Source organism: Folsomia candida, unplaced genomic scaffold (assembly GCF_002217175.1).
Source record: "Folsomia candida strain VU population unplaced genomic scaffold, ASM221717v1 Fcan01_Sc011, whole genome shotgun sequence".
Taxonomy (NCBI): Eukaryota; Metazoa; Arthropoda; class Collembola; order Entomobryomorpha; family Isotomidae; genus Folsomia; species Folsomia candida.
In genome coordinates this window covers 689,586-704,377 of record NW_019091203.1, presented here as the reverse complement: position 1 = coordinate 704,377, position 14,792 = coordinate 689,586, and the positions used below count along the sequence as shown (strand labels likewise).

The 14,792-nt window shown below is 37.6% G+C and overlaps 1 protein-coding gene across 6 annotated transcripts; it reads right to left on the bottom strand.

Moving 5' to 3' along the window:
• Nucleotides 1-3,759: 3,759 nt before the first annotated feature.
• On the bottom strand, nt 3,760-14,076 carry LOC110854824 (DNA repair protein RAD51 homolog A). 6 transcript variants are annotated; one of them, XM_035855735.1, is made up of 12 exons: nt 12,782-14,067; nt 12,511-12,715; nt 12,177-12,406; nt 11,278-12,099; nt 10,436-10,843; nt 6,814-6,997; nt 6,361-6,501; nt 6,084-6,293; nt 5,543-5,751; nt 4,909-5,053; nt 4,702-4,826; nt 3,760-4,036 (listed from the first exon to the last, which is right to left on the bottom strand). In XM_035855735.1, the coding sequence occupies exons 6-12, from the start codon at nt 6,970-6,972 to the stop codon at nt 3,913-3,915; spliced, it is 1,113 nt and encodes a 370-aa protein (XP_035711628.1). In that variant the 5' UTR covers nt 6,973-6,997; nt 10,436-10,843; nt 11,278-12,099; nt 12,177-12,406; nt 12,511-12,715; nt 12,782-14,067; the 3' UTR covers nt 3,760-3,912. The 6 variants fall into 6 exon arrangements, with proteins under 6 accessions (XP_035711628.1, XP_035711630.1, XP_035711629.1 ...); XM_035855737.1 differs by having other exon boundaries at nt 4,909-5,038; nt 12,782-14,065; XM_035855736.1 differs by lacking the exons at nt 10,436-10,843; nt 11,278-12,099; nt 12,177-12,406; nt 12,511-12,715; nt 12,782-14,067 and adding an exon at nt 7,185-7,394.
• Between the last annotated feature and the right edge of the window lie 716 nt (nt 14,077-14,792).

Here is a 14,792-nt window from a genome sequence, read left to right as displayed (position 1 = left end):
TATCGGCAGTTCATTAGAAACTCATTCCCGCGTACATAAATACATTTGTGCATGGAGTACCAAAATCTTTTAAAGCTTTCAAAAATCTGACAAAATCAGATAAACGTGTTAAAACGCTACATCCCAATAATTCTTGTAATTTCACCTATAACTGCTATTTACACTATAATTCCGCATAGACATAACCTCCCCACGATTGAGATATTGGCTTAGGATTAGTTCAGTCATGATGCTATTACTACCTATTGCATATCAATAACAATTTTAATTCACTAACAATTGTATAAATGCGCACCTTTATGAAGAATTATAATTGTTGTCTGACAGTCAACCCATTAAGTTTAGTGACGCAGTTGCCTCCAGTTGGTTTTAAATACGTTCAAGGATAGGCAATGAGTAGCAAATCTGTAATTAAAATATTGTTTAATTTTGTACAGAAAATGTGTAAACTAGGTACTTAAGCATGTTGGTTCAGCCTGCGATATTAAGTAAATAAATAAATGTGTTGTGCAATTTAAAGCAAATATTTAATTACTATTTATCCCAAAATACTAACACTTAACATTTTGGATTCCTCAAATCATTTTTGATGCGACTGAAGCCATATTAGGTTGCACATTACGGACAAAAATGTTTCACATCAGGCATTTGTGTCCAATGAGAAGGATATGCGAATCTTAGCTCTGTATAATCTGAATCTCAAGTTCATTACAATACAGTTTATTCGAATAACATTAATCAAATCATTGTATTGAGTATCGAGGCGCAGATGTACAGACCTTAATCTCATAACCTTTTTCCCAGAACATAGACCGAACGAGCAATTGCTATTTTCTGAGGGTCATGCATGCAATCTTGATGAAAACTTGAAAGTATTCTATAAAATCACTCAAGGGGGAGGGGGAGACAACTGGAAGTTGAAAAAAATGTAAAATTTTACTTTGTCACCCTAAAAATACAAAAAAACTCCGAAAAAATGTATTTTTGGGGGTCAAAAAATAATTTCCTGTGGCGAAAAACACTTGACTGTGTTTGCCTTAATTATTTGCACATTTTGGATGTGTAAATCAAAACTTTGAACAAATTGTGAAATTAGTGGTTGACCCTCCACATAAGCTGGGTTGAATAAATTATGTAGCGTGCGGATGAGTAAGAATCCTCTTGCCTCCAGACAAGAGAGTGAAGAAAGCCGCGAGCTCGGCCTCATCCGCACAGTTCATAATTTACTCAATCCAGCTTATGTGGAGGGTCAACTACTAATTTCACAATTTGGTCAAAGTTTTGATTTACACATCCAAAATGTGCAAATAATTAAGGCAAACACAGTCAAGTGTTTTTCGCCACAGGAAATTATTTTTTGACCCCCAAAAATACATTTTTTCGGAGTTTTTTTGTATTTTTAGGGTGACAAAGTAAAATTTTACATTTTTTTCAACTTCCAGTTGTCTCCCCCTCCCCCTTGAGTGATTTTATAGAATACTTTCAAGTTTTCATCAAGATTGCATGCATGACCCTCAGAAAATAGCAATTGCTCGTTCGGTCTATGTTCTGGGAAAAAGGTTATGAGATTAAAGTCTGTATGGTACTAACACACACATAGGCATGGGGTGGTCAGGCTGCTGATCCTAAGAGACATACATACGAGGGGAGTGAGCACATTTTTACCTTCCGATGTGGCGCAGTTTCCCTTCACTTAGACAACAGTAGTAGACTCGTGGTTTGCATGATACAGAATTCCTGAACCACCAATGGTGTCATAGGCTCTACAAAATTATTTCCAAATTGTACCTTTAAAGGGGTCAACGACCTGCACATCCTTTTTCTCAGGGGAGAAGAACTTCTTATCTTGTAACACGAGATCCATTTCCCACTCATCTGGATTGCTTTTCCCGCAACGGAAAACGTGACCATTGTTAGGGAAAGTATACACAAGTAGGGAACCAGGAATATCGCAGCTCTCCAAATATTTCCCTCTGATGCTTGGATCACTTTAATCGCAACAAAGCTTACCATAAGCTGCACGACGGACATGAGGTATCCAAACACGGCAAATATCCTGCCCCGTATGACCGAGTTGATGACTTTCCCCAAAACTTGTAATTTTCGGTAATCCGATGTACCTTCCGTGAAGGCCCGAACTCGTTGTAATTCTGTGAATAAGAAACAAAAGCACAGTACTAAAGTCACGACGGCATGATATCCCCCACCAATCCCGATAGTCCCGGTGTTGTAGGAATCATATAGTACGAAAATAAATCGTACTACGAAATTATTGCCTTGACCTAAATCTAAATCACCATTTTGGCAAAACAAGGCGCTCAGGAGGGGCGGTTTGCAGGGCAGTAATAGGGAAAGAAGTGCTGTTCCTCCGGATACGGTGTAGTACGTCAACTCTGCGCTGTCCAGACATACGTAGGCACATTTCCGGATGAGCGAGTTACCCGGGTATTTTGCAGCTACATATTTGACAAAGAAGTATTTTTTTTTTACTAATTACATATCAGTTAGAAAACTAGACGAGATTACTGAAAGACTAACTTATATGGTTTAATAGCGATATTTGATCCTGATTCGGGCGAAGTTCCCACTTAAGCAGGAAACATATTATGTTCATAGATGTATACGCGACAGCTTCTGCAGTTTCGAGAAAGTCGGTGGCTTTTGCAGTAATGCAGCAAAGTTGTGTCAAGATACCTAGGAAGTGGAGAAAATGTAGCATATTTATTATCTTATGATATTTTTTATTTCGTATCACGATTTCATGTTTAGTTTTATCCCAAACTGAAAATCCAGAGGAGGATGTCACAATATCTTAGGAAACGTTTCACCCGGGTAACTAAAGGAGATGTGTAATAGGTTGTCTTGGGTATTTCAGCCATAATCGTTTCGAGGTCAAATGTATGTTCACTCACGTACAAAGACACACTTGACAGCTCTTCCGCGTTAGAAGACTCAATGACGGAAAACCAGGTTAAATTTATAAAATTATTTTACCCATGAGTACTAAATAATTATGTATTATTGAGACAGGAGGAGTTGATACCATATATAACAGTCATTTTATATTTTAAAGGTCAGTGAATACTGTAACTCACCCTTTACATACATATGTATGTAAAGGGTGTTTAAATATAGAAGTTGACGGTTGAACTTTGGCCCATTACGACAAACCGTTCAAAGGGTTATTCAAGGTGAAATTCGTATCCACATAAGTAGATGCCATGCCTATCTGTAAAAGTAAGAAGAGAAAAATTAGGGGCGCTCAAATATATATATACTTATTTTGCCCGGGTAAATATTGGGGGGGGGGCACTGAATGATCGACCGTCTGGCACGCAGGGTTGGCTTTCAAAAATGTAGCTTAAATCAGGAAACGAGATAATTTTGGAGTATGAAATGCCAAAACAATGAATTATGATATTGAGATAAATAGACATACATGTTCACCTTCATTCATGTAACTGATTATGAATTATGATATCATAATTATGATATCATTCTCTATCTAGAGAATGATAGTGATGAAAATGAATTTCCTGTGATTTGAATGAAAATGAGTGAAAGATTCTGTGAATGCTCACTCCTTTCATTTATCACCTTATGTATGCTTAATACATATATGCATATGGGGCGAAGTCCGAAATTAAGTCATGAAGTGAAATGAGTTTGAAAGAAAATGAATGAATGTGAATGAAAATCTTAAGTCAGAAATTGGGATGACTGAACTTTGAATGAAAAAAGTTTTTTTGAACAGGTACATATGCATGAATGGATTTATTATATGTTAAGCAAATTGAACAAAAAATCAAAGTGAATCATAAATTAATGCATTTTCAGAGTCATTAAATAATCAAATAAATATGGAATACGACAAAATTTCTGAATAGTGGGTGGACTCTCGGATGACCCCAGTTACTCCTTGGCATCTCCAATCCCGTCGGAATTGATGGAAAAAGTGCACTCCGCTTGTGGCAGGCAGGGCGACCCATAAATTTTACAGAGTCGATTTACTCCTTTTCCTTTTCGAAGGAACAATCTGCCAAAATACGAGAAAATGTTATGTATCATCGAGTTTGTCACTTTTCGCATCTTGCAAATGGAATGCTGAGACATAACTTTTGCCAGACTTTGCAAAATTTTGGGCGTAAAACGATAGGACTTTTCACAAATTCCCCAGTAATTACATATTTCGTAAACTCCCCCTGTCAACTATATGCTTTATAACTTGCGACGAAAAATTAATATAGGACCGTTTAAATTTGCGAAATTTGCGCAGTCATATTTTGTGGCTCTCAATTTTTTTAACTTGGCAAAAGTTTGCTAATGATGCTCATATGTAAGACGTTAAAGAATGGAACCTTTTTTCAAGTTACGCCGGGATAGTAGAATGACTTACATCAAAAAATCAAGCCAGAAATCAGGAGTCACGTGGCACTCATCCTTCCGTTGCATGGTTCCTTTGAAGCAAAATACCGGCGGCTATGAGCAATGTTTTAGTAAATTTTCTCCATTTCCCTCAAACTGACGCGCTCCTGGGTACTTTGACCCCCAATATTTTGCTTCGAAGGGGACACTCAACGAAAATTTGAGTGCCACGTGACTCTAAATTTTTTGGATTAATTTTTTACGCCCCCTGTGTTACTTGTAAAAAGTTCCAATGTGAGTGAAGAAAGTGGTGGACAAATAGAAATAATTATTAACCTTGTAGTGACCGCGTGTCCAACAATATGCCCACCGATTGGTTTCATCGGTTCACCTTGTAAACCTCCTCCCGCGTCACACTGATCGCCGATGACCTGATTCGTGATGACTACAGCAACACCAAACTAGAAAGTTATACATAAAAAATCGAATATCGAACAATTGTATGCATACTGCAAAATAGTTAGTTATAAGAAAAAAACTAACCACATCACACAGGAAGTTAAGTTTCCTTAAAAATTGGGCCAAATGTTGTTGTCGAGCGGAAACCTCGTCACGACCCGAGTAATCAGTTCTGTACAGGGACGTCGCACTGTCCACGATCAGCAAGCAGAATCTGTTACGAGAGAAGCTGTTCACTTTCATTCATTTGACTGATTTTGATAATGAATTAAAATGAATGTTCCTCCAAAAAATGAGTGAAAGATTCCGTGATTTCACATAAATGACTGTAAATGAATGGCAGGATTTCCCTTTCATTTTTCACTCTATGCTTTATATTACATGTAACAAATGAAGTCTGATGAAGTGAAATGAATTTGAAAGAAAATGACTGAATGTCATTAAAAATCTCGCTCATTTCATTTTTCACTCCATACCTAATTTTACAGGGTTGAAGTAACAAATGAAGTCTGATGAAGTGAAGTTGAATGAATTTGAAAGAAAATGACTAAAGGTCAATTAAATAAAATATTGACTCAGAATTCGGGATCAATGACTTTTGAATGAAATCTAAGTTTTTGAATGGGAACGGAGAGAATTAAGGTGTCACTTTCTAATAAAAAAAATGTGCGAATGTGGTTTTTGACTGATAAATATTTGAAAATAAATTTAAACTCACCGAGACTTGGAGAACAAGTCTTCCGCCATGGTCAAGAGTTTCATCTGATGATCCGTATTGTATGCTCGAGCGTACGCCACATTGGTCAAGACTTCCGAGCTGCGCAAACCATAGCGGTCAGAAATGGCGACCACTCGCTCGGGACGGAAGGATCCATCCGTATCAATGTACAAGCATTTTCCATCCCCACCGCCAACGTCCAATGGTAACTGAGCAATTAAGAGAATAATTAGTTAATTTAGTAATTAGCTAGCTAATTAATTGTCAACTTTAAAGAGTATGAGTTAATTGATTGATTAGTGAATTAATTAATTGCCAACTTTAACGAGTGCGGAATTATTCACAGTTAAAATCTGGTAAACTCTTTAGGGAAGTTACTACCGCTCGGTAATACCGAGTCGGTATTACAATTATTCTATTACCGGTTAGTAATAATTTGCTACCAATATGGTAATACCGAGCTACTTGCTACACTTTGCACAGATGAATACAGCTTGGTATTATTTTATTACTGCATTTCTAATGTTATGTATGTACATACCTGACACGTGACGGCGAGCATGTGACAAATCTGGCTTTTTCCGGTGCTAAATTCTCCAAAGAGTTCGGTGACGAATCCCGTCTCAACCCCGCCGTCGAGCAGCTTATCCAACTTTTTCGAGCCGGTCGTAAGCCTGATAAGCTCGCCGCGTTTGGACAGAACTTCGTCCGCAGTGCAGATTCCCATCGGGACAAGTTTTGCGGCCTCGCGCTAAAGAAACGGGGAGATTGAAATTTTAAGTTTTTTGTATTTTTTATCGTAAAAATTTAGATTTTACCAGAAATTTCTCCGCCTTAGCGAGAGTCACCCCTGGGACGGAGAGGAGCGTGTTTTTCGCACTGTACGCGACCGACTCGACCGTACGAAAACCGGCGGCTTTAAGATTTTTTATGTCCCTCGATGTTATCCCGTTGTTGTGCTGAAAAAATAAGGAAATATTTAATTTAGACAGGTTTTTTTTAAACAAGCAAATTGAAGAATTTGGTAAAGTTAATTTCACGGATAAATTTACGAAAAAGGGAAACCTTCTGGGAATGTTTTGATCTTTGACCACGTGGGACAGAGGACAATGTCCTCATAATCTGCCAATGTTATATTATATTAACCCCTGCCTATCCTACAATGCTAATGTCCCCACGGTTTTGATTTTTGACAAGAAATTTATGATTTCGTAAAATGTTTGTTTAATTAAAATTGTTATAAAATAATGAAGAAGGATGTGGAGTTGTACCCGTAAAATTGGGAGCAATTGGGGTCCTCCTTCATCGTCAAGGTCGTCATAGTCAGAATCTGGAGGGGGTGCAACGACCACTGGGGGAGGGGACGGCTGTCTTGGTTGCAGCTCCGATGAATTCCAGATCGTCGTCGCTACACTTTCAACGGGGCCCATGTCAGCTCGAGTTTAATTTAGAATCCTGTTAAAGAAAAGAAATATCAGGATTTAATTAAACTTTAAAATGTTAAGATTAAAAATATGTAAATAATGAATTATGCTGTGGAAACGATGAGAGGCTAAAATATAAATATGTAGAATTAGTTTAAAGTTTCGAATTAATTTTGAACTTTAAATTATGAATTAATTAAATACGAAGAATTATTTACCGTCCTGTTTTTTTAGCTGGTCAAACAAGACAAATTATTACTCGCGGCGTGAGGGACGGGGCATATTAAGACTTTTATGGGGACACTTTTCAGTACGTTTTTTGCACACTACAGCCTTTTTTTGCTATTTTCTGCATACCTTGTTGCCTTTTTCTTTTTCAATGCCATTTTGCCGTTTTGCTCGATTTTTCACGATTGAACCCAATTTCTTGTCGTTTAAAACGTATTGAGGAAATTGCAGAATATACATTATAAAGATTATATTTTGGAAAAGTATAGAACATTTAATGAATAACTTTCACTTCACTTCTTTATCTCAGGGTTTTCGTCTCATCTCGCCCTAATTAGAAAAATGGCAAAAACGCACTTCCTGTTTTTTTTTACACACTGCTTTTCATGGTCGATTCAGAAATATATAATCGAACACCGTTGTGAATTGTGCATTGATCACTACTTTATTGAAGCGAAGCGAAATCCCTTTATGGAAGTGTCTTGTTTGTCTGTCCATCTGTCCACCCGTACCGTATCCACGATAACTTTAGAACGGTTTCAATTTTCGATATGCGAGTTTCGCCAACGCGTTTGTAATTTCTGAAGTACGGTTGAGTTCGAAGATGGACGTTTTAGGTCATGAGATCACGGTGACGACGCCAACGGTTAAAGATGTCGAATTTTCTGTTTCCACCAATTTAGACGTAGTTTTGGGCGGGATTTCAAAAAGCTGCATGGATTTGAAGTGTCATAACCGTGTGACCGTGTCGCTTCACCCCTTTGCTACATTTCGTTTGCAACGGTTTATTATTTTTAGTTTTGAATCAATGAGTTACTCCGAGAGACAGAATTGTTCATGTATTTTAAGAATTCATTTTTGCTTAAGGAATAAACCGTTGCAAACGAAATGTAGCAAAGGGGTGAAAACACACGGAATTGTCTTTGTGGCACGCCCACAACGTGGTTCAGCACTTTCCTGTCATTGTCTCACATTACCCCACGTCTCATTTTGCCCCGTTTTGACACCCCCACCCGCGTACTTCAAACGTACACGACAATACCTTTGAATATACACCCCATATGATAAACCGTTGCAAACGAAATGTAGCAAAGGGGTGAAAACACACGGAAATGTCTTTGTGGCACGCCCACAACGTGGTTCAGCACTTTCCTGTCATTGTCTCACATTACCCCACGTCTCATTTTGCCCCGTTTTGACACCCCACCCGCGTACTTCGAACGTACACGACCATACCTTTCAATAGACACCCCACATAACAAAAGTCATTTTTCCGACATTCGACACCTCTCACACGGTCATGGAGTCGTAGCACGTCGAAATGATGACGATTTCTGAAATCCCCATCCAAAAATACGTCTAAAACGGTGGAAACAAAAAATTCGACGCGTTTGACCATTGGCGTCATCCCCGTGGCGCCGTGACCTTACGACCTACAACGCCCATCTTCGAACTCATCCCGTCCCCAAAAATTAGAAACACGTTGGCGAAAACCCGATGTCGAAATTCGAATCCTTTCTAAAGTTATCGTGGATACAGACGGACAGACGGACGGACAGACAAGACATTTCCATAAAGGGGTTTTCACCCCTTAATAATTCGAGCATGAATCAAATGTATTTTTTTAATGTTTAGAGCCCACAAGTAACGTTATGTAGTTACATATAATTGTCAAGATAACGTGAGATTAGATTAGACTTATTCTCGCCTACATAAATATGTATAGGTCTTAAGGCCCATAAAGGTACACGAAAAAACTTAACACGATCAGATTTTTTTAAAACACAAAGTGCATAAAGTACATATACATAAGGTTTTTAGTTTTTACGAAAAAGCAACCAGTTAAATGATGCGTTAAACCTGTGAAAATAGTTTAGGAAAGTCATTAAGGAAATTATCCAGAAATATATAAAGGTACATACAAAATTCTACCAACGATGAATATACTGTATGTAGATCATGAATCTATAAGACTTATAGAAATATAGATTCATACTGTAGATACTCTATTTATAGCCCGGTCTAAATAATCACGGGACAGATACACACGGCTACAATTACGTACAAACCCAGCATAATTAGAGACCCGGCTATTTTTTTCGGTTACACATACCTTGTGTGTAATTTATGTAGAACAGGAATTAAATTTACACGGTGATTAAATTTTATTTAATTTTTCAAACTTGGGCTCAAGATCAGGTATTTACGGTATCTACTTTTCCAAGGTATGAATACGACCACAGTGACGCCTCAAGTCAGAAAAATTGGCGAATTTCTTGCCACAAAAGTAACATTCCCGCTTCTTAGCATCGTGTCGTTTTCTGTGCACTGCTAAATTCCACGTGGAGTGACTCTTGTACTCGCACTGGTCGCAGGAATAAATCTTCTCCTTATTCACGGGATGCATCGAGACCACGTGGCGATGCAAATTGTGGGATATCGAGAACCTTTTGGAACAAAAGATGCAGCAAAAATTCCTCTGATTTTCATGAACAGCGCTGCTATGCCGTTGTAAGTTTAAACTGGTAAGGAAAGTCATGGTACAAATTTTGCACTTGAATCTTGCTTGTGTCGATTTTTCCAGATGTGTCATCTGAAAAAAAATACAGTTATCGGACGACAGGAATGGTTTTATTGTCTAATTTATCCCGAACTTGTTTATCATCTTCAGGGAAAATTTTAGATTTTTTTCGAGTAAAAAGAACACACTCTAAATAATTTAGAATTGAATATAGGATTTGTTAAGATAGAAGTATCGCCTTTTGTTTAACCGTCGACGTTATTTGTGCTTCGTACACAAATTATTTCCCACCGGTGACAAAACTTGTAAATCGTTACCAAAAAGAGCACAATATAGAGTACCTCGGATAATTTGTCTCCAAATTATTTAAAGTGTGCATACATCAGGGTTACAATTGATATATATCACTGAGTGAGATTTAGTGAGATTTAATGATATATATCATTTATCTCACTTGGGGCTGAGTGAGAAATATGAGAAATAATGAGATAAACTTGTAGTTCATGACCCCGTCCGCTAGGTGGCGCTAGTGCATGGGTCATAAATCTCACTAAATCTCATATTTCTCATGTCTCACTATTTCTCATTATATCTCAGTGAGATAAGATTTACGAGGGCGAGATGAGATTTCTGCAACCCTGGCATACATATTCATAATTTTTCCTAATCTTAAACCCATTTTTTGTTCACTTTTTGTCAATCCTAAATTAACTTATTTACCTCGTGTCGTTTCAAGTCCTGCATTCGTGCAAAACTCCTCCCACAAGTTGCACACTGGAAGGGCTTTTCGGTCGTGTGGGTGGAAATGTGAAGTTGGAGGTTAGTTCTGAATTTAAATTGTTTTCCACAAAGTATGCACGAAAATTTGCCAGGATTTTCGGAGTGGTCACGTTTTAAGTGTCGTGAAAGATCGCTTTTGACCAGGTACGTTTTTTCACAGGCAGGAAATGTGCATGGCAAACGAGACCGTTCCCCCGATTTGTGCATGGCGTCCTGATGTCTTCGTAACGTGGGAGGATCGAAAAACGTCCGATGGCAAACGTCGCATTTGGGACGTTCCCGATTGCTGTGAAGCATTCTTCGGTGGAGAGATAAGGTGGTCAGGTTTTTCAAAATTTTCCCACACATCTACATATTTAAATAAGCAATATGTAAATACGTTCGTAAGGTTGAACTTTTAAAGTTACGGACTCAAAATGGAACGGTTTTTCAATCTACACCGGGATCGAGTAGCGAGTTATGTCAAAAAATCAAGCCAGAAATTAGGAGCCACGTGACACTTATCTCTCTATTGAATGACCCATTTGAAGAAAAATATTGGGGGTCAAAGTTCGCACTCCTCCCTGGTTTCCACCCCGTGGAGGAAAAAGTAAGAGAAAATTTGCTCAAAAATTGAACTTAACCGCCAATATTTTTCTTCAAAGGGGTCATTCAACGGGGAGATAAGTGTCACGTGACTCCTAATTTTTGGCTTGATTTTGTGACATAACTCGCTAGTAGAAAATCCTGGTGTAGCTTGAAAACAGGTTCCATCGTCAGAGATATTTAAGTTAATGGCTTACTTTGCACTTAATCTTTGCATCGGGATCGTGCGTGACGACGTGGCGATTTAAGTACTTCTTGATCTTGAAGGTTTTTGAGCACGTGGGACATTCGTTCTTTGGGGTTAAGTCCATTTGGATTTTGTTGTAGGGAATCTGTTGAGGTAAAATTTGCAAATGGGGGAAAATTCTTGGGAGTTGGCTGAACCAAAATTCCACTCGTGTCTGAGGTTATTTTGTTACTAAATATGTATGTAGAAGTTTGAGAGGATGTAGTGAGTTTCCTTGACTTTTTTTATTAAAATAACCAGCCAGCTTAGGAATGCATGCGTTATGTAAATGTGTTGCCTACTTTGGGAGGATTTTGACCCTCACTCCGGGCGGTGAAGGAAGGGTTTGGTTCATGTTAAAATTTGTGTAGGAAGGGTTTGATGCATGCCTAATTTCCTTGCACAGGTAAGGTTTTTGTCAAGATCGGGACCTGATTTAGATATGTATTATTCACATAGAAGCATATATACATACACATATACCATATACCGTCATCCGACGTCTATATAAATACATATACGTATATCCATGTCTCATGATGTAAACACTATACTATACTATATACATATATGCATGCCACGTGGTCTGTATACTAAATATACTATATAAGGGCGTCGTCCTCTTCTATCACAGGTGGTGATTCACAACATCATCTGTGCATGCCCCATTTTCCCCGTTTCTAGCGACGTGTTCTGTGAACGGCCCCCATTTGGAGGAGGGATTATGTATATCCACCATACACCACTATCGTAGTAAGTTCGTTAGCTGGTTGACCGTTTGGATTTTTTTGTTCTAAACATTCAACAAATGTGTACATATTAAAGAACGATCTTTAAGCAAATTAAAAAAAAGGTGAAATCTGTACACACTTTTGCGTCCATCTGTTTGTCCAAGGCGATTAAAAATTTTGCAGCATTATTTTTCCCATTTAAGGTATAAATCCGTGCCAAATTTGATGCGGTTCTTGACAAATAAAAATCCCACCCACAGTTGATCAGATTTTCAAATCTGGCTAGTTCCGAAGTAATACTGCTTTCAACATTTTCCGAAATGTTTTCCATCTCCTCGGCTACTTTCCAGACTGGTTTGTTCAAATCGTCTTCATAAAGTTGAGTCAAAAATGTAACATTATACATAGATTATATTTAGTTGTTTTTTATTCATGTTTTATACATTCACAATATTTAGTTAATTCGTACGTACCATTGATTAGGCCATAAGCATTTTCTTGTGCCATGTCGAGCAAGTTTTTAAATAAAGTAGAGGCTTCTGAACTCTTACCATTGTCGAAATAGTGTAAGGCTAATTGCCATTTGTGTCTTGACAAAGTCTCCTTCGAGCAATTTTGGTCTGATTCGTTGATTTCAAGGATTCGCTTCAAATATGTTTCGATCTTATCGCTGTTTTTCTGTAAAAAATAAATATGCACATAATTAAAAAACAATTTAAATCACATCATGCAATTGAGAAGTACCATTTTTTCGTATAAAAGCACTAAGCTTTCTAACTGCTTGACAATTTTTGGTTGATTTATTGGCAATGTGTTTTCCTTAATTTGGAGAGAATCTTCACAAAGTGCGGCAGCAATGTCGTAACGTTCCTCCCCTGTATACTTGAGTATGAGTTGTTCTAGAAAATCTAGTTTCTCCTGGGCCACATTGACAACTTTGATTTCCGGTGGTTTTACAGTTGACGTTGTCGTACTTGTTACATTAGAGGTTTCATTTTTATCAGCAATATCCAATTTTTGAATCGATGTGGTAACAGATTTAACAATATCATCCTTTTTACCAAAGACTTCTGTCACCTTGGTAATAATTTCGTCAAAATCTTTCAAATTTTGGGTATTATCCTTTTCATCACAGCCATTTCTAAGGCTGCTTACAACCGAGTGATTCTCAACGATGGAAGATGTCTTGTTTATTTTGAAATTTTCGAATCTTGATTTTCTATCAAAATATGGAATTAGTTCCATGATTTCGTATAAAATTAGGCCAACCGCGTAAATGTCGTCATTTTGGGTGGAATTATTCGAGGTCGTGTTTTCCCCCGGGTGATAATATAGATGACGGTCGCATCTTCCAAAGTGAAAGGGTAAGACAGAATCTGGTTTCAAATTTGTTATTGTGTCAAAGCAGCCTAATTTAATGGGAAAGATAAATTCATCTTTGTCAGAGTACGTAAAAAATATATTTTCCGGGTAAAGGTGACCGTGAACGATGTTATTCTTGTGGAGGATCGTAATTCCGGAAATGATGTTTTGAATAATTTTTTCTTGTACGGCTAGAATTTCTGGGGTGAGGTTTGCAGAAGCATTTTTATTCAACCAGGTTCTCAAGGAGGGGCCAGATAACTCTGTGCGGACACATACGGTCTGAATTTGGTGGATATCTTTAAATTTCATGGTTCCGATGAAGTAATTTAATTTGGTTTTGGTGAAGGTATCCGTTACAAGGTCGAATATTCCTTGCAACTCGGAAATCTCCCAGGTGTGGAGGAAAGCTTCCTCAATTGTGGTCAGGTTTTGGTGTGTTGTTCCGAACATAATTGGGCATTGTAAAATTCTTGAGAAATCTCCATTTTGGTCGGGTAGAATAATTTTGAGGGCAAAATTCCCCAAATTATTGGATATCTTGAAGGTTGCACTTGTATCGTCGTGACTCAATAGCCCGATAAATTTCCAAGGTGTGGCTGGAGTCGCCATATGGAGAAGAATGATGTGGTGGAGGGTGTATGTATTCAAGTGGAGTGATTTGCTGCTGTAAATAATTTCCGACTCTGTAATGATGAAGGTCGGGAATGGATGATTGCCTGCATTTTTTATCATTTAGTTCGTTTATCTCAATTGGGATTCGTTATCAGGTGAAAAACACTGCAATTAATTGATTGTCTACCTTGACCATTGGTACTTTGCATCCCTAAATAATCGCAATAATGTTGTAGGTTATGACTGCTGCATGTTTACAGCGTGCTAATATTCCTTGTACCCCGATTGTAAATTTCTATGTATGACATGCATTAATTTAATTTCTGTCCATGAAGTTTTTTAAGATAAGGACATAATTTTTTTTCTATGGTTGTGTATGTACCTCAACTTCATACCGTGAACGTCAAGTTCGTAACCTACGTAACTGCGTTAGGTTTGTAAGTTTACACACTCTTGACGTGAGTTGAGTTTGTAAACATTTTCGTAAACATTTTTTAGTGAAAAAAATATCGTACATAAAACGTCATCAAAATGTTGCTAGCCAACTTTATCCTAGATTAGACCAAATAAAATGCAATAATTGCATTTTATTTGGTCTAATATTTATTTTTATTCAAAAATAATTATTATTTTTGAATTTTTTTGCCCAAAATATCAGTTTTTCAGGAATTACAAAGCCATTTCTTAAGTCATAAAATTCTATAATATACCAAAATGATCGTATGATCAAGACCGATCGATTGACACCCCACTGGATGAAGTGTGTCAATTTAGCCCG